The sequence below is a fragment of the Mya arenaria genome, chromosome 17 (assembly GCF_026914265.1).
Source record: "Mya arenaria isolate MELC-2E11 chromosome 17, ASM2691426v1".
NCBI lineage: Eukaryota > Metazoa > Mollusca > Bivalvia > Myida > Myidae > Mya > Mya arenaria.
In genome coordinates this window covers 41,668,762-41,689,821 of record NC_069138.1, presented here as the reverse complement: position 1 = coordinate 41,689,821, position 21,060 = coordinate 41,668,762, and the positions used below count along the sequence as shown (strand labels likewise).

At 36.1% G+C, this 21,060-nt stretch overlaps 1 protein-coding gene across 2 annotated transcripts in view; it reads left to right on the top strand.

The window, feature by feature from the left end:
* The window catches only part of LOC128223684 (neurogenic locus Notch protein-like), a 51,541-nt gene that overhangs the window by 27,730 nt on the left and 2,751 nt on the right, over positions 1 to 21,060 (top strand). For both annotated transcript variants that reach the window (XM_052932989.1, XM_052932990.1), the window contains 19 exons: positions 1,773 to 2,055; positions 5,119 to 5,262; positions 5,395 to 5,656; positions 9,559 to 9,743; positions 10,183 to 10,434; positions 11,065 to 11,173; positions 11,464 to 11,571; positions 11,711 to 11,824; positions 13,568 to 13,681; positions 15,285 to 15,398; positions 15,495 to 15,608; positions 16,376 to 16,489; positions 17,416 to 17,529; positions 17,824 to 17,937; positions 18,589 to 18,702; positions 18,997 to 19,110; positions 19,762 to 19,875; positions 20,172 to 20,285; positions 20,937 to 21,050. In XM_052932989.1, coding sequence (XP_052788949.1) covers positions 1,773 to 2,055; positions 5,119 to 5,262; positions 5,395 to 5,656; positions 9,559 to 9,743; positions 10,183 to 10,434; positions 11,065 to 11,173; positions 11,464 to 11,571; positions 11,711 to 11,824; positions 13,568 to 13,681; positions 15,285 to 15,398; positions 15,495 to 15,608; positions 16,376 to 16,489; positions 17,416 to 17,529; positions 17,824 to 17,937; positions 18,589 to 18,702; positions 18,997 to 19,110; positions 19,762 to 19,875; positions 20,172 to 20,285; positions 20,937 to 21,050 — 2,711 coding nt within the window. The remainder of the gene's footprint in view (positions 1 to 1,772; positions 2,056 to 5,118; positions 5,263 to 5,394; positions 5,657 to 9,558; positions 9,744 to 10,182; positions 10,435 to 11,064; positions 11,174 to 11,463; positions 11,572 to 11,710; positions 11,825 to 13,567; positions 13,682 to 15,284; positions 15,399 to 15,494; positions 15,609 to 16,375; positions 16,490 to 17,415; positions 17,530 to 17,823; positions 17,938 to 18,588; positions 18,703 to 18,996; positions 19,111 to 19,761; positions 19,876 to 20,171; positions 20,286 to 20,936; positions 21,051 to 21,060) is intronic.

Below are 21,060 nucleotides of genomic sequence, written 5' to 3'. Positions count from 1 at the left end.
AAAATAAGTGAACTAAGTTATGTTAAACCGGGAACAAGTTGTATCATGTGTTAACATATTCGTTCTTATGAGACAGTTCCTATAAATATCATTCCAATTGCATATAGATATGGATAAAATGCGGCGGCCTAAATTTCAAGATGTTAATTATGAATGACCCTTAGTCTATAAAGAGACATTGAAATAACTTTTTGTTTTGCCTCAAAACATTTAAGTGAAATGTCTAACCCAACGATACACACGTAATTGGACCTCTTGCCATCTACAAAATGTGCTTTGAGCCAAGTTCCGGAGCATATATCTACAGTTCCGGGAGTCACACTTCCAGTTTCTGACCCGCACCTCAAGCATCGATCATTTTTATCCATAAACGGTTACGGATAACAAGTTCAATTATGAGTGGAAACGTGATTTAAATGTTGTTATGGTTGAGTTCTCTGACCTTTTAGCGTTGTTGAGTCACTATTTCAGCACTCTACGTGCAAGGAGTTGTGCACCTTTTTGGTTTTTACTATGAATACAGAAAAACTCTTTCGCCTTAAGGTGAGTAAATTATTTGAGTAACTAGGTGGAATAAAGAGCTCTGATTTTTTACAACATATATTAAAACGTATGAAGACGACCAAAAAACTGGCAGCATTTTCCTTAAATTTTGTCAATATGCTGAACGCACATCTCCAACAACGGAAGATGAGTATCACAATTCAGCAAAAACATTTGTGGTGCTAGAGTTACGCGTATGGCAAGTATGTAGACGGTTGTTTCCAATATACTATATGTACACATTAAATACATCAACCAAGACATCAAATACCCCATTTTTAAGAAACAGTATTTTACTATTATTAACAATACGTCCTTGCTATCGAGAATTTGGGCTTTGTATTCAAATGGAATTTTCGTGATAATGTGAACATCTTTCTTAGATTCTTCAAACGACACAGGTGATATTGCTGATTGAATGATAATTATCAAATATTTTAGAATGTGAATTTATTCATGTTCTTACACTTCTTAAAGGCAATGCATTTTGTAACTTAATCATATGTATCAACGATCTATGCATTATACTTGCTAAAGATTTAACGCTAACACGACAATGAGGTAGTATTCAAAAACAGATGACATGAAGTAACATTTTGATGATAAAGAAATAATGTCGTTTTTTATTTAATATGTAAATAATCAACAACCCAAAACCTTTCAATTGATGCCAAACTGATATTGTGCATATTCAGGTTAAATTGGCTAAAAGGGAATTAACTTATTTATTAGTCGGATTTCTGACCGTACACACGAATTAAACTGAACATCAAATTGAGTGATATCACGTAAAAAGATCAGGCTAACAAAAGTAACGACGCCATGATTTAAATTTAAAGGGTTTTTTCACTATGATTGGCAACCAGTTTTATGTATCACACGCATAAGATATCACACGCATCTCTGATAATATGTCTTGTTTTATCAGTTTTTATTCTTGCCCCAAAATAAAAACTTATCGTTTGAAAAATGAAAAAAAAAATAAACAAGTTATTTGGGTTTCTGATTGATGTTTGATAATCGCCTCGAAAATGAAATAATAATGACTGAAGCCCTCGAGCGATGGGGTCGCAATCAGAGGCGCTACTCACCCATATATATATCTGTCTTTAAATGGTTTGAATTCTTTCAATGCCTTGGAAAATAAGATAAAGAAAAGATAAACCCTTTTTGTATATCTACGGTAAATGAGCTGAGAAGCGTCTTATTTTTCATGACTTTCATTTAAGAGTACCGGATGATAGGAATCTGTTTGAAAATAACAACCATCTTACCCCGTGGCCTGGACAAAAACGCTTTTGTTCTTGCAAGGAAGACAACGGGGATATAACGGATGAATTAATATGCAGTGCTGTTGACCCAAGATCTTGCCATGTTCAGGGCGATGAGGACCAGTTTGGTAGATGTTTTTCCACCCGAGTAACAAGACGTAAACGGGGTGTGAATAGCGTGGAACCTGATACGCATGAAAGTGCTGTAACATCAATGAATGAAACGGAGTCTCAGTCAACAGTAAGTAATTTTGTTGCTTCTTATTGTTTTAACTTGGTTGTATACTACATAATATATATTATTTTTATTTAATCACAATATTAAAAACCTGACACCTAAATCTGTTGGACATTTTAGTAAAATATCTATCGCTCGCATGGTATAATGTTTGCATATAATTAGGCTGTCATAACGCTCCCCCCCCCGTTGGTACGCTGGATTCAGACCTATTTTGGGCGATATTCCGACTGCCGTCGTACGGTACGGTGGATTACAATAATTTTGAAAACTGGGTTCAGATTCCACAACAAAGCAAGCAAACATGAATGACAGTGATAAAAATTAAATCGCTAATCTGGCACTATATTTTCAAATTTATTTATACCGTTTTTGGGACCCACCATACCACCGCTACTAGGTCAGACCAATATAACTGTTTGGATTATCGGAACAGGTATGTTCCGAGCTCTCAGACATTTCTACCCCCATCATCAAATCGAAGAACCGCCGCTGGTGACGTCGATTCAATATAAAAGTAAAATATTATCAAATTTTAATAGCGAAATTAATTTCGAACAATATATATCACACTGAGTATACACTTTCGTGTCAAGACCAGGACATACGTACATCTGTAAATATAATAATAATCATTAACCCCTTAACCCCTTTTATGCATTGGCTTTATATTTTTTTTCGAAGGTTCAAGATTTAAAAAAACATGAATACGGAAATAGAGTCATATTTGGACTGACTTTTAAATGGTTTTCCAAATAATAGAGATATTTCGATATCCGGTCCAAAAAATGTCGATCCGGTCAAAATCTAGTAATTCGGATTCCGGGGATCCTGATTCAAGTTGAATAGTAAGCGGGTTTAAAAAATTGCGGCATTCAGGAATCCCGTCTAAATACACTGTATTCCGAGTCCAAAATTAGCGGTATCAGGTTCCAAAGGGGGAGTGGATGACATCCATTATAATTGGTTTCGTTAATAAATAAGCGGGTAAAAGAGGTTCACTTCAATTATCTAACATACCAAATGCTACTAATACAAAATGATAATGATAAGAGAACTGGTCGTATCTTAACATAGTGAATAAAAAAACTTGCAGTGCTCTACCCTCCTTATCAGATATGTATAACCACATCAAACATCTGAATGATAGTAGCCATCAAGAAGTTTTCGAGTTGCCTCTTTTAGACCACACAATAAATAATGACCTACTAAATCAGCCGTTCTGCCGTTGCGAAATTGAAAAATGTATTAGCAATTTGAATAACGGAAATTGTCCGTCTCAATTTGATTGCATCCTTAACGAACAAATTCAAGGTACGAGCGCACCATTTATGCCAATTTATGTCAAATCATGTAATATTATCTTGGAGATCGGTTATATACCCGAAGTTTGGACAGCTGGTATTATTCGGCCTATTCATAAAAATAAAGGAAGTGCGCAAGATTGTAAAATTTAAAGACCAATAACAATTCTAAGTCATCTTCGAAATTTATTCTCATCACTGTTAAATTATAGATTGAATGAATATTTGGAAGAAAATTCTATACTAAACGAAAATCAAGCTGGTTTTAAAGCCAAATATGCAAGCACTGATCATATGTTTGTTTGTATAAACTTATGGATCTACTACGGGCTAGAAAGAAAATGAAAATACTGTTGTTATGTCGATTTTTCCTCTGCATTTGACAGTATTAACAAAGTTTTTTTGTGGCGAAAACTATTCCAATATGGCACATCATGCTAATTTATACGTATGATATACGGTTTGTACAGCGAAGAGATAATAACATACTTACACCATTCTTTGAAAGTGACAAGGGGGTCGGCGAAGAGAAAATTTGTCACCGTAAATGTTCGCAATTTTTCTGAATGACTTGGCATCCTTCCTCCACATTCTGAACAATACAGGAGTCGAAATAAGTGTACGCAACGAACAAAACATGGTCACCTATCGGAAAATATTCGCTCTACTTTACACTGACGATACATCGCTACTTAGCGAAACTAAAACAGATTTGCAAAAAAATGATTGATGAGTTTGATTTGCAGTACATTTGATTTAAAGGTCATTATCGATAAACCAAGGTAGTTGTTTTGGGCACTAGTAGGCCGACCCTCTATAATTTCAAAATAGGAGAAAATATAATAGTAATTAAGTATTCTTTGCAAGTTTTCTTAACGCAAAAAAACATCTAGTTGAACATCCCAAAAAGACAATGCACTTTCTATATAAACGTATTTACAAACTAAATTTGCCGACAGACTTACAAATACAATTATTTGACCAAATGATATTGCCAATACTAGTATACCCTTATAAAGTATGGGGCTATGAAAACCTTAAAAAATATTGAACAAGTTTATCTTAGTTTTCTCAGAAAAATAACAGAAACTAAAATGAGCACGTTGCTTATATGATGTAGTAGCCTTATTGGTGAAACATTTACCGTCCGTTGTTAAATTAAAGTCATTATATTGAGTTCCCCAATACCGTTTGTAACTTATTAATACGATGTGCTTGTACAAGGCAGAGCCTTAAAAATATGGCACTTCATTGTATATCCCTTTTATCCCTCTTATTCTGTAAAGATATTTAACATAACTGTCTCCCTCTTTTCCATGAGACATATTTCATACATGTACGACCATAAAAAATACACAACCATTATATTTCCGCCTCTCGGGACAAAGTCATCCTTTTTCGTATTAGTATTATTAAGCTCTTATTGACACTGCCGACTAATCTTATTTGTCCTCATGTTGGCATGTATGTATGACCTGAGCGTAATAAAGATATTTGTTGACTGTTGTTGTTGTTGTTGTTGTTGTTGTTGTTGTTGTTGTTGATGATAATTCCTAACTTTGTCATATTTTAATTCTTTTTAATTTTTTTCTTTTTCATGAATAATTCAAGAACAAGCATGTACAGTTACTTCACATCGTATATCATTTAGAGCATTTGATGATATATTCAGTGTTTTGTAATGCAATATAAATTAAAAAAGGGATATTCACATTAATCCAAGAATGACTCTCTTCATGATCTAATTGACTTATTTACACAGCCACTGACCGGAATCACTTTCGATAACGCAACCGCCTGGGCATACTGTGAGGATGCGTTCAACATTACGGTTTTAAGAATTTGTTCACAGCTAAAGAATTTTACGCAAACAGATTATTTGCAAAACTGTGTGGATGACATTTTGGTAACTAGATTTACTAACTACTTGTTCACTAATGATATGAACATGGTCATTACCTTTTAGATTATTGCTGGTGTATATTCTATCATTAATATACCTGTTAATAAGGTTTATGGCTCAGTTGTTAAATTACAGGCAATAAATGACACTGTTTTTACACCAACACATGTCGACTTGCAAAAGAAGAAATGCTATTCGATGATGTCTGCATCGCTTCCACCCCCAGCAGAAGCCTTCAAAAACATTTCACTTATAGTGGGCGGGAAAGAAGTAGAAAATATCACGGATGATGTCATTCAGGAGTCCTTAGAACCTGAATACACGACAGAAGTGTTAAATGAGATTGTCATCAATGACTGCCCGCAAGAGTGCTTTGGACGAGGTGATTGTAACAACGGTAAGAATAAGAACGGGTGCATAAAACCACGGTAAGGAAAGCAAACATGGTGCATATAACAGCGGTAAGTAAAGCAAACACGGTGCATATAACAGCGGTAAGAAAAGCAAACATGGTGCATGTAACAGCGGTAAGTAAAGCAAGCATGGTGCATGTAACAGCGGTAAGTAAAGCAAACATGGTGCATGTAACAGCGGTAAGGAAAGCAAACATGGTGCATGTAACAGCGGTAAGGAAAGCAAACATGGTGCATGTAACAGCGGTAAGTAAAGCAAACACGGTGCATGTAACAGCGGTAAGGAAAGCAAACATGGTGCATGTAACAGCGGTAAGAAAAGCAAACATGGTGCATGTAACAGCGGTAAGTAAAGCAAACACGGTGCATGTAACAGCGGTAAGTAAAGCAAACACGGTGCATGTAACAGCGGTAAGTAAAGCAAACATGGTGCATGTAACAGCGGTAAGAAAAGCAAACATGGTGCATGTAACAGCGGTAAGGAAAGCAAACATCGTGCATATAACAGCGGTAAGTAAAGCAAGCATGGTGCATGTAACAGCGGTAAGGAAAGCAAACATGGTGCATGTAACAGCGGTAAGGAAAGCAAACATGGTGCATGTAACAGCTGTAAGTAAAGCAAGCATGGTGCATGTAACAGCGGTAAGTAAAGCAAACATGGTGCATGTAGCAGCGGTAAGTAAAGCAAACATGGTGCATGTAACAGCGGTAAGGAAAGCAAACATGGTGCATGTAACAGCGGTAAGGAAAGCAAACATGGTGCATGTAACAGCGGTAAGGAAAGCAAACATGGTGTATGTAACAGCGGTAAGAAAAGCAAACATGGTGCATGTAACAGCGGTAAGTAAAGCAAACATGGTGCATGTAACAGCGGTAAGGAAAGCAAACATGGTGTATGTAACAGCGGTAAGAAAAGCAAACATGGTGCATGTAACAGCGGTAAGTAAAGCAAACATGGTGCATGTAACAGCGGTAAGGAAAGCAAACATGGTGCATGTAGCAGCGGTAAGTAAAGCAAACATGGTGCATGTAACAGCGGTAAGTAAAGCAAACATGGTGCATGTAACAGCGGTAAGGAAAGCAAACATGGTACATGTAACAGCGGTAAGGAAAGCAAACATGGTGCATGTAACAGCGGTAAGAAAAGCAAACATGGTGCATGTAACAGCGGTAAGTAAAGCAAACATGGTGCATGCAACAGCGGTAAGGAAAGCAAACATGGTGCATATAACAGCGGTAAGTAAAGCAAGCATGGTGCATGTAACAGCGGTAAGTAAAGCAAACATGGTGCATATAACAGCGGTAAGGAAAGCAATCATGGTGCATGTAACAGCGGTAAGAAAAGCAAACATGGTGCATGTAACAGCTGTAAGTAAAGCAAACATGGAGCATGTAACAGCGGTAAGAAAAGCAAACATGGTGCATGTAACAGCGGTAAGAAAAGCAAACATGGTGCATGTAACAGCTGTAAGTAAAGCAAACATGGAGCATGTAACAGCGGTAAGGAAAGCAAACATGGTGCATGTAACAGCGGTAAGGAAAGCAAACATGGTGCATGTAACAGCGGTAAGGAAAGCAAACATGGTGCATGTAACAGCGGTAAGGAAAGCAAACATGGTGCATATAACAGCGGTAAGGAAAGCAAACATGGTGCATTAACAGCGGTAAGGAAAGCAAACATGGTGCATATAACAGCGGTAAGTAAAGCAAGCATGGTGCATGTAACAGCGGTAAGGAAAGCAAACATGATGCATGTAACAGCGATAAGTAAAGCAAGCATGGTGCATGTAACAGCGGTAAGTAAAGCAAACATGGTGCATGTAACAGCGGTAAGGAAAGCAAACATGGTGCATGTAACAGCGGTAAGGAAAGCAAACATGGTGCATGTAACAGCGGTAAGGAAAGCAAGCATGGTACATGTAACAGCGGTAAGTAAAGCAAACATGGTGCATGTAACAGCGGTAAGGAAAGCAAACATGGTGCATGTAACAGCGGTAAGTAAAGCAAACATGGTGCATATAACAGCGGTAAGTAAAGCAAACATGGTGCATGTAACAGCGGTAAGTAAAGCAAGCATGGTGCATGTAACAGCGGTAAGGAAAGCAAACATGGTGCATGTAACAGCGGTAAGTAAAGCAAGCATGGTGCATGTAACAGCGGTAAGGAAAGCAAACATGGTGCATGTAACAGCGGTAAGGAAAGCAAACATGGTGCATGTAACAGCGGTAAGTAAAGCAAGCATGGTGCATGTAACATCGGTAAGGAAAGCAAACATGATGCATGTAACAGCGATAAGTAAAGCAAGCATGGTGCATGTAACAGCGGTAAGTAAAGCAAACATGGTGCATGTAACAGCGGTAAGTAAAGCAAACATGGTGCATGTAACAGCGGTAAGGAAAGCAAACATGGTGCATGTAACAGCGGTAAGGAAAGCAAGCATGGTGCATGTAACAGCGGTAAGTAAAGCAAACATGGTGCATGTAACAGCGGTAAGGAAAGCAAACATGGTGCATGTAACAGCGGTAAGTAAAGCAAACATGGTGCATGTAACAGCGGTAAGTAAAGCAAACACGGTGCATGTAACAGCGGTAAGTAAACATGGTGCATGCAACAACGGTAAGGAAAGCAAACATGGTGCATATAACAGCGGTAAGTAAAGCAAGCATGGTGCATGTAACAGCGGTAAGTAAAGCAAACATGGTGCATGCAACAACGGTAAGGAAAGCAAACATGGTGCATTAACAACGGTAAGTAAACATGGTGCATGCAACAACGGTAAGGAAAGCAAACATGGTGCATGTAACAGCGGTAAGGAAAGCAAACATGGTGCATTAACAACGGTAAGTAAACATGGTGCATGCAACAACGGTAAGGAAAGCAAACATGAAGCATGTAACAACGGTCGATTAAATCCGTGTACATGTGACAGTGAAATGAGATAAGAAACGTTGGGTGTATGTGACAGTTTAAATAAAAGTCGGGTGACAATGTAACAATGGTAAATAAAAAACAGTATGCATGTTACAAGAGTAAGAACGAAACGGTTTGCATTTAACAACGAGAGGTAAATGACGTGGTGTATTTAACAACGATAAAATAAAGACTTGATGCTTGTAGCAACGGTAGGAAGAACGGTGCAAGTAACAACAAGTAAAATTCACGGTGTATGTAACAACGGTAAGTTTAAGACGAGGCGCATATAACATCAGTAAGTAAAAGACGTTTAGCAATGTATTTAACAGTTTAATAAAAGCAATATCAAATAATAAATGTGAGAAATTAAAGAACAATAATCATGGCCAAACGTTCACGCACTGATATTGTTTTTTTTTAAATGACAGCATAACTAAGTCCACATGAAACATTGAAAACATTTGAGGAGCACAAATTAAATCCAAAACATTTTCAAAATTCTATCTTTCTCCCTTATAAATATGTATGTATTCTAAAACAAGGAATTGAAAGAAAATTATTTGACATATAATAGGGGAAATGTTGTTTATTAACAAACACTGAAGAACTGCTTTTTAGTTTGGATGTGAGATTGAGTACTCATAAACAAGTTTTAACTCCCAGTGAATTCCTGTTTCGCAAACCGATCCAAGGCGGTAACCCCAACATTATTTTAAAACCCTTTTCAATGTGTCGTTGTTGTTGTAGTGTTATACTATGTTTCTTTTGTTAAGTGCCTGTATGCCGTACGCAACAAGGCTTGTCGATGCAGTTTCCATTGTGTTGTTAGTTTATAGTTTCATCCGAATAAGCCATGTCGTGCTAAACGATTTGATGAGGAGTGATCAAAGCAGAAAGAAGGCTACTTGGTTTATCTCTTTGTTTTTTCATTGCATTATTCTTTCAACAGTATTGAAATAGCTGTATATTTCAGGGACTTGTGAGTGTAACGAGGGTTTCGCCAGTTCAGATTGCTCTGTAGACCTATCGAAACCTGTAACTATGTACGGAATCCCGGACCGAGGATATTGTGATTTGAAATACAGACCGTGCGAAAGAACTTCAGTTTTTGGCACAAACATTGCTGATACAGTCAAATGTTATTTGCAACACTACTGGGTAAGTTTCGATGAATGCTCTATGTCTTTAAAATATGTTCATATATATCTCAATTATGTTTAAGTCTATAATGAAACTAGAACAGAGATATGTAAGAGTGTACAACAATTCAACTTTCAGTGAAGTCGATAAAACAACAAAATTAGGTGTATGTAACATTAAAAACTAACATGTTTGCTAGATATGTATTTTTGTCAAATTAACATTTTAATCATAACATATATATATATAGTTATGTATTTTTGTCAAATTAACGTTTTAATCATTACATATATATATATATATATATGTAATGATTAAAATGTTAATTTGACAAAAATACATATCTAGCAAACATGTTAGTTTTTAATGTTACATACACCTAATTTTGTTATATATATATATATATATATATTATAATTAATTTGATGATGCATACCATTTTTTATCAATATTTTAGGTAACGAACACTTCTCATACGTATACAGATTTTACATTTGAGACGGAAGGACATATGCTTGCCCCTGACGAAATCAAATGTCTTTTGCCAACCGCAGAACCGACAATTCCTGATGGGTTTTTGTCCTTGGGATACAACGTGTCTCTAAGCAACGATGGCAATCTGTTTAGCGTCGAAGATATGATTTTAATTTATGACAGTGATTGTGTAAATTGTACAAGACTTGGCTCTGACGTCATATGTGAAAGAATAGTGAGTGCATAGTTACATATTTAACATTCGAACCTAGCAAGGAAGAGCATGCCTTGTCTAAAATGGATTCTGCTCTTTGAAAGTCACCTTATCCATTCCTACCATTCTTATATGTCTCTTGTTTCAATACTTTAATTTGCTTAAAACGATATATCATATTTCTAATATTATAATTAATCTGCATAGAAAATATTTGCATATGTTTATTGAGTGGGCTTGTTTCTAGTATTTACACATCGCTTAAAAAGAAATCTCTAAAACATATGGTCAATTTACCTATGGAACATTACAAGAAAGTATTTAATGCATACACCGACCTCTAAATTGAATACAATTTTAAACACTTCCAGATGCCATTTTTCATTCAATAAATCAATCTGGATGCAATTGGAAAGCGTCTTGAAAATATATGAAAAACTTCCAACGTCCCTCTAAGCCCTCAATGTTTATAAAACTAAATTAATGCATATGTGGTCTGTTTATTATTTTTTTTACGTTTGTATTTTTCGATTAGTTTTGTTCCTTACCTTTTGGCTCTAATCAGGGTTTATCGAACGTTTGCGAACTGGATTTATCTCTGTTGTTTTCATTGTATTACTTACAATAGCATAATTTAATTTAATTATGTAGGACGGTTCCTGTATGAAAGATGGTTTGTGCTACGTACAGGGCGAGTATATAGGCTGTTCAGAATGCTCCAATGCCCTTGGTGGAAACGTTACTTGGATTTACCAATGTGGTATGGTGTTTTACTAACCGCTCAAATGCGGTTATCCCATCAGTTATTGATAAAGCTACTTTGTTGTTTGTGTGGTCTGTTGATGGTCTCAGTCAGTGTCGTGGGGGCATTTATTTTATGCCCCCTAACATGTGCCTTAATGTTTGAATCATATGATTACTGGGCTTGTTTTTGAAGTTTCTGTTCTATTATTATCCCTGTAGAATACATTGTTATATTGTCCCTGTAGATGGCAATTACTGTTGATCATAAATAATTTGACGCTCCGTTCTTTTCTATTTCTTTAACAGCCTTGACAGGATGTAATCCTTGTTTGAACAATGCTACATGTATCAACGGCTACGAAGGATATAGTTGCATGTGCGCAGATGGCTGGAACGGAACACATTGCGAACAAAGTATTCATCTTATATGTTGATTTCCTAGATTAGTATACTAATATCATTGAAAATAAAGTCAAAATAATGTTAATAAACAATTTCATGTTAAGAACCATATGTTCCAGTTAGTTTAACAATGCACCATTCTATTATCTAGATATCGATGAATGTGAAAGCAATCCCTGTGTAAATGAAGGAACCTGTAATGATGGTGTGAACAGTTATACTTGCGTCTGCACATATGGGTGGGAAGGACCAAATTGCGAATTTGGTATGTCGATTAATAGATAGATAAATTAAATTATTTTCGATGAAATATGGAGATTAAGCAGTGAAAGTATAACAGCAGTGAACATATCAACTTTAAGAAATACTTATAAATCAAGTGAAGTAATTTCTCCCTGATCAAAACCAAACACATCCCTTTTTAACCAGTTTGTGTTGCCAAAAATAATAATTAGGTTATAAGAAAAGGTTGTATACGTTTAAACAAAGATATTTTCGTTAGTAAACATAACATAAGCTGCAGAAAAGAAGCTCAGTAGCAAAATGTTTAAACATAAACCCGGTTTAATGGCACTGGGTAAACGCCAAAGACATAGAACATAAAATAACAAACAAGAAACATAAAAGAACAGCACAAACTCAACAAACAGCACAATGAACATACAATATATAAAAAACTATGTATGTTTATTAAGAGTTGTTAGTTAACGCCTTGGAACGATCAGTAGCATGTAAATTTACTGGGGGTTTAAACCAGTTTATATGCAAAAACCTCACCAATCCTTAATTAAGATAAAACGCAAAAAGTAAATGTTATCAAAGTTTGCATTAACATCAATAAAACAAATAATAATAAACGTATAGGTAAACCCCAAGTACTGCTATGATTAGAGATCCCATCTCTATCTGCAGACGGAGGAATACAATTCAGAGCACCTAATGCGAAAACTTTTGAAAGATACGATGCAGTTATTGTTTGAAACAAATAATATCAAACAGATTACAGACGAAAACAGCTGCTCGAAAATAAATTCGATGTGAACATTATCAAATATATCTTTAAGCTGTATGACAGTGTAGTATGACAGAAAATTAACACAACAATGAACTGATAATAAAAATTAAGAAAATTATCCCACCAACGACTTAAAATATATCAAACAAGCGTGGTCTTCACTCTTTATCTGGAAAACGCATTTTGGCGACAAACGTTGCACTCGGTTTTACAGATGCAGTTGCTCAGGTTGACAATTGGCGCCTTTTCACTAATAATCATTTAAACACGTACATACAGCTCCTGGTTTCGATGAATTGGCGTATTGCTACCCGAGGTAATCATATTCAAATGTAAACATTATTTTATAGGTATTTTATGGTTTCGCTCTTTTGATGTTATATGGTAAAATGAGTTGAGTTTGGGAATGAGATTTGACTTAATTATTTTCGTGATATTGGGGCATGGGCGCATCAGGAATGATATAAGACTTCTCGTCAGGTTTATGGCTTTTAAAACGTTGTGTATGGCACTGTTTAGCACTGTCCAGCGAGACACATTTAAGTAACTGCATCAGACGATTTATAAATTATGTTCGTAATAAACAGAATACGGTAAGTTTTATTATCTCGAAGACAAAGCAGAAAAACTGTCTAGCCTGTTTACGTGTAAAATAACTTCAACACGAACACAAACTCAATTCGTCTTTGATTGTTTAAATTTCATCATTTAAATTGTCAGATATAAAAAAAGGCTGTATAGATTTAGACAATTTTACAAGGATTAATATGAGAGCTTCAAATATTTGAATCAGTTAACTATTATTATTATTATTATTATTATTATTATTATTATTATTATTATTATTATTATTATTATTATTGTTATAATTATTATTATAATCATTATCATTATTATTATTATTATTATTATTATTATTATTATTATTATTATTATTATTATTATTATTATTATTATTATTCCAATTTCTCTACATTTGGTATTGCATTACAGACATCGACGATTGTCTAACCAACCATTGCCAAAACAACGGTAGTTGTGTAGACGGTTTCAAGCAGTATACATGCAAGTGTGCTGGTGGTTTCGACGGAACTCATTGTGAAAACGGTGGGTCAACATAAATGAAACGAACATTCCGATTGATTTTATGTACAATACTCGATAGTTCAGCTTGATCAAATTACAGTCACAACTTTCCATTGTACGTTGTGTCCATATATACGAGTAGTAATGTACACCATGTAGAGAATATAACTTCATGTAAGCTCCCGAAAATAAAGCTATGACCACAAACTGTTAAAACGAATACATCCAATATTGGTACCAAACAATCCTTGATAAACATACCTAGTTTTAAAGTCGACTGTTCGAAGAATAAGGAGAGCTATCCTAGTCACCCGAGCGTCGGCGTTGGCGTCGGCGTAACCACTTATGTTGAAGTTTGCATACCACCTCAAATATTTTCAAAGTCCATTGACATATGGCTTTGAAACTTTCCACACTTGTTCACCATCATGCACCCAGCCTGTACACAGGAGGAGGTCACTGTATCAAGTATTTTGACAAAGTATGCCCCTTTATCGACTTAGAATTTACGTTAAAGTTTGCGTACCACCTCAAAAATTTTCAAAGTCCATTGGCATATGGCTTTGAAACTTTGCACACTTGTTCTACATCATGCCCCCAGCATGTACACAGGGGGAGGTAACTCTATCAAGCATTTTGACAGAATTATGCCCCTTTATCTACTTAGAATTTACGTTAAAGATTGCGTACCACCTCAAATATTTTCAAACTTCATTGACATATGGCTTTGAAACTTTGCACGCTTGTTTACCATCACGCTCCCAGGCTGTACACAGGGGGAGGTAACTCTATCAAGTATTTTGACAAAATTATGCCCCTTTTTCGACTTAGAATTTACATTAAACTTTGCGTACCACCTCAAATATTTTCAAAGTCCATTGATATCTGGCTTTGAAACTTTTGACGCTGTCTCTGTGACAGCTCTTGTTTATATATAGGATATATGTACTGTGCTGTTTGTGGAGTTTTGTGCTATTCTTCCATGTTTCTTGTTTGTGATTTTTTTGTTTTAGTGTTCTATGTCTTTGGCGTTTACCCAGTGCCATTAAACCGGGTTAATGTTTAAACTTTTTGCTACTGAGCTTGTTTCTGTAGTTTTTCACATAAGTATCGTTTGATAGTTAATAAAATTAAATTTCAATTTAGCCCTGACAATATGAGCCCTAACAATTTTAAACGAATTGAACTAAACAAAATAAGATTAAGATCATACGCTAGACAACTGTTACGATACCCATCAAAAGCGACTGTTTTAGGGCATGTTGGCCGGGTTCAAGTTCTCTAAAATCCAGAAACTTATGAATATAACATCCACTTATTAGTAGCACTTGCTCGGATAGTAGTATGATCATTTCCACTGCCATTGAAGCTGCACTTGCCTTCATTTTGACGGGAAAGAAATGCACCTTATCTTCAAACAAGAGCCATTATAACATTCATATGAGGCGCCTTAAACTTTCACGGCTCTCATTGTAGCAAAGGAGAACCTGCAAAGGGGACAAGCTCAAGAACATACAATTTGCGAAACAGTATGAATATGTTGCCAACCAGTAACCTCCTATTGATAAGAACACGGAATTATTCTAAAACCCATTAAAAACGCACACTTATGTATGTTTTGTAGAGATTCCAAGCTGTGATGGAGAACCTTGTCAGAATGGTGCTACATGTCATGATATGGCTGACGGATATTCTTGTTCATGCGCTGTTGGGTTTTCCGGAACATTCTGTGAAATAGGTAAAACATCTTTCTAGCATTTATAAAAAAAATGTATCAAGAACTGGTTTATGTTTTTATATTACTTGTTAACTAAACATGTTTTCAAATCCGCAGACAGAGACGAGTGTATAAATAGTTCGTGTCAAAATGGAGCAACTTGCATTGACGGCGTTAACAGCTACACTTGTCAGTGTGATGAAGGATGGGAGGGCTTACATTGTCAATTAAGTAAGGTTGTTTTGTTCTAAATATTAAACGATATTTCAGACGAAAACTGACAATATGTTGAAGGCAATCGATTTCCATGTTTCAAATATAAATTAATTGTGCATATATCATTTTTAAAGGACAAATGGAGTCTATTGCAAGAATATCTTAAACCATGACACAGATTTAATTTCAAATATAAATGTAAATTATAAGTTGTTCTGTTATTTCGAACAAGAGTGTTTCTTCAGTTTTATATCAGTAGAAATTAAACATGGTGCTCAATGACAAATTCAGACGATTGTTCTAACGATCAATGTAAAAATGGATGTAACTGAATAGATGGCCATTACAATTGTTCTACGATCAATGTAAAAATGGATGTAACTGAATAGATGGCCATTACAATTGTTCTAACGATCAATGTAAAAATGGGTGTAGCTGAATAGATGGCCATTACAATTGCACATGTGTATGTGTTAACAACTTGGGGACCAATTTATGTTATAAATAGGGAACTTGAGATGGTCTATCAACAGTGTAACTACGTTAGTATGACAATACGTTCTTTTTCATAAAAAAGTACTTTGTATATAATAATTATGCAGATACGGACGATTGTGCTCAAGGCCCATGCGTAAATGGAGCCACCTGTACTGACGGCAATAACAGCTACAACTGTTCATGTGTTGATGGCTGGGAGGGAACAACATGTGCAATCAGTACGTTTCTACAGATGTTCTATTTAAATGTATTCCGATGTATTTATAAACGTTTGATATTTGTAGATAAAGACGAGTGTTCTAGCAGCCCATGTGCAAACGGTGCTACTTGTACTGACGGCATCAACAGCTTCAGCTGCTCATGTGTTGATGGATGGGTGGGAACAACATGTGAAATCAGTGAGTGTCGAGAGCATGTTTATTAGTTTATTTTCTTCCGTGCTAAACATCCATCATTCTTCATACATTCATTCGTTTGATGTGGGAATTATGGTTTAATATTTGTCGGGGCAGCATGTACAGATGCAATTAACAACTACAATTGTTCATGTGTTGATGGCCGTGAGGGACAAACGTGTGCGATCAGTACTTTCCAGCGTTTTTATTGCCTTTCCGTCGATATACGTTATTGTACGTAAAATTAATAGTTTGATAATAATATGAATGTCTATCATATAGACGATTATATTCAGATACAGACGATTGTACCAGCGGCTCATAGTGTCTTTCCTTTGATTTAAGAACGCGTATTTTGTAAGTGTAAAGAAAGTTTGGTATTTAAAAAAGTCTATTGTGCTTGCAGCCCATGTAAGAACGTGGCCACCTATACTGACGTCATTAATTGCTGTAGTTTGTGTCATTTTATAGAGTAATTGACTGATCAACGTTGGCTTTTAAAGCAGGTACTGACGATTGTGTTGGCGGCCCGTGTGAGAACGGAGCCACCTGTACTGAAGCCATTAATATTTTCACCTGTGCATGTGTTAGCTGATTTGAAGTATCTTCTTGTGTCCTAAGATGTTCGTGTAAACTTATACTTTATCCTGAATTCATGACGATACCGTTTTGTCATTTATAAGAGTAATTAACATATCAACGTTGGCTAATAACGCAGATACTGACAATTGTGCTAGGGACCCATGCAAGAACGGAGCCACTTGTACTGACGGCATGAACAGATATACCTGTGCATGTCCTAGCTGATTTGAAGAACCAACATGTGTACTAATACTTGCGTTTGACCTAAAAATTTGTCCTGAATTATAACGAAACCTTTTCGCCATTTAATAGACCAGTTGACTTATCAACGTTGGCTTTTAACGCAGATACCGACGATTGTGCTAGCGACCCATGTAAAAACGGTGCCACTTGCACTGACGACATTAATAGTTTCACCTGTGAATGTGATAGCGGCTGGGAGGGACTAACTTGTGAAATAGGTAATAAAATCATCTTTTTCTCTAAGCACTCTTTCGTAATTCTCTTTTTCAGATTACAATTTTAATATTGTTTTTAGCAATAAGTATTATAAAAACGTTATAAATAAGTAAACGTTAAAAACGTGCAACAATGTCGTGCTTATATGGCTTTTATTTTAGTATTTCTTTGCTTATGTTATTATTCAACAACAGGCATGCCGATCGAGCCAGCGGTGTTCAATTTATATGGTCATATAGTCCGTTTTTGTAAGTGTAAAACAGTTTGGAATTAAATTAAACGTCTGACAATGGCAGATACTGACGACTGTGCTAGCAGCCCATGTGAGAACGGAGCCACCTGTACTGACGGCGTTAACAACTACTCCTGTTTATGTGTTGATGGCTGGGAGGGAACAACGTGTGCAATCAGTACGTTTCTATATATAGTCTAAAACATTGCTTTTCATTTGATATTAAAATCAGAATTAGCTGTTTTCGAAGATTCGAACGATTGTGCTGGTGACCCATTTGAAAACCGAGCCACACGTTCTTACGGCATTAATAGCCTCACCTATGCATGTGGCAACGAGCGGGTGGGACTAACTTTGAAATAAATAATAGTGCGGAGGTTTTCACTTCACATTCTAGTTTGTCCTACATGCGTACGCATGTTATTTTTATGAACTTAAGTCGAATATTGTTACCAAAATTGTCCATTTATGCGGATACGTACGATTGTGCTACTGTGAACTTCGTATTTGTCCTAGGATTTACTTTTAAGCACACCGGTTTGTCCACTTGAAAACGCATACGTGATTGGCAGTCAATTAAGCTCGATATTTAAGTCAAGGGGTGTTATTCACGCAGAAACCGGCGATTGTGATTGCAACACATGTAAGAACGGAGCCACTTGTACAAACTCCATTAACAATTTTACTTTTGGCACGTGTTAGCTAATTGGAGGTGCCAACCTTTGTCCTAGTATTTGTGTTTAAACCTAAACTTTATCCTAAAATCATAACGATACATTTTTATCACTAAATAGAGCAATTGACTTATCAACGTTGGCTTTTAACACAGATACCGACGATTGTGCTAGCGACCCATGTAAAAACGGTGCCACTTGTACTGACGACATTAATAGTTTCACCTGTGCATGCGATAACGGCTGGGAGGGACTTACTTGTGAAATAGGTGATACAATCATCGTTTTTTCTAAGCACTCTTTCGTAATTTTCTTTTTCAGATTACATTTCTAATAAAAAAAATAGCAATCACTATTATAAAAATGTTATGAATTGGTAAAAGTTAGGAGTAGCAACAATGTCGTGCTTTAATGATTTTAAATTAATATTTTCTTTGCTTATCTTAACATTCATCAATAGGCATGCCGATCTAGCTAGCGGTGTACAATTTATATGGTCATATTTTCCGTTTTTGTAAGTGTAAAAACAGTTTGGAATTAAACTAAACGTCTGACAATGGCAGATACGGACGATTGTGCTAGCAGCCCATGCGAGAATGGAGCCACCTGTACTGACGGCGTTAACAACTACTCCTGTTTATGTGTTGATGGCTGGGAGGGAACAACGTGTGCAATCAGTACGTTTCTATATATAGTCTAAAACATTGCTTTTCATTTGATATTAAAATCAGAATTGGCTGTTTTCGAAGATACGAACGATTGTGCTGGTGACCCATTTGATAACCGAGCCACACGATCTTACGGCATTAATAGCCTCACCTATGCATGTGGCAACGAGCGGGTGGGACTAACTTTGAAATAAATAATAGTGCGGAGGTTTTCACTTCACATTCTAGTTTGTCCTACATGCGTACGCATGTTATTTTTATGAACTTAAGTCGAATATTGTTACCAAAATTGTCCATTTATGCGGATACGTACGATTGTGCTACTGTGAACTTCGTATTTGTCCTAGGATTTACTTTTAAGCACACCGGTTTGTCCACTTGAAAACGCATACGTGATTGGCAGTCAATTAAGCTCGATATTTAAGTCAAGGGGTGTTATTCACGCAGAAACCGGCGATTGTGATTGCAACACATGTAAGAACGGAGCCACTTGTACAAACTCCATTAACAATTTTACTTTTGGCACGTGTTAGCTAATTGGAGGTGCCAACCTTTGTCCTAGTATTTGTGTTTAAACCTAAACTTTATCCTAAAATCATAACGATACATTTTTATCACTAAATAGAGCAATTGACTTATCAACGTTGGCTTTTAACACAGATACCGACGATTGTGCTAGCGACCCATGTAAAAACGGTGCCACTTGTACTGACGACATTAATAGTTTCACCTGTGCATGCGATAACGGCTGGGAGGGACTTACTTGTGAAATAGGTGATACAATCTTCGTTTTTTTCTAAGCACTCTTTCGTAATTTTCTTTTTCAGATTACATTTCTAATAAAAAAAAATAGCAATCACTATTATAAAAATGTTATGAATTGGTAAAAGTTAGGAGTAGCAACAATGTCGTGCTTTAATGATTTTAAATTAATATTTTCTTTGCTTATCTTAACATTCATCAATAGGCATGCCGATCTAGCTAGCGGTGTACAATTTATATGGTCATATTTTCCGTTTTTGTAAGTGTAAAAACAGTTTGGAATTAAACTAAACGTCTGACAATGGCAGATACGGACGATTGTGCTAGCAGCCCATGCGAGAATGGAGCCACCTGTACTGACGGCGTTAACAACTACTCCTGTTTATGTGTTGATGGCTGGGAGGGAACAACGTGTGCAATCAGTACGTTTCTATATATAGTCTAAAACATTGCTTTTCATTTGATATTAAAATCAGAATTGGCTGTTTTCGAAGATACGAACGATTGTGCTGGTGACCCATTTGATAACCGAGCCACACGATCTTACGGCATTAATAGCCTCACCTATGCATGTGGCAACGAGCGGGTGGGACTAACTTTGAAATAAATAATAGTGCGGAGGTTTTCACTTCACATTCTAGTTTGTCCTACATGCGTACGCATGTTATTTTTATGAACTTAAGTCGAATATTGTTACCAAAATTGTCCATTTATGCGGATACGTACGATTGTGCTACTGTGAACTTCGTATTTGTCCTAGGATTTACTTTTAAGCACACCGGTTTGTCCACTTGAAAACGCATACGTGATTGGCAGTCAATTAAGCTCGATATTTAAGTCAAGGGGTGTTATTCACGCAGAAACCGGCGATTGTGATTGCAACACATGTAAGAACGGAGCCACTTGTACAAACTCCATTAACAATTTTACTTTTGGCACGTGTTAGCTAATTGGAGGTGCCAACCTTTGTCCTAGTATTTGTGTTTAAACCTAAACTTTATCCTAAAATCATAACGATACATTTTTATCACTAAATAGAGCAATTGACTTATCAACGTTGGCTTTTAACACAGATACCGACGATTGTGCTAGCGACCCATGTAAAAACGGTGCCACTTGTACTGACGACATTAATAGTTTCACCTGTGCATGCGATAACGGCTGGGAGGGACTTACTTGTGAAATAGGTGATACAAT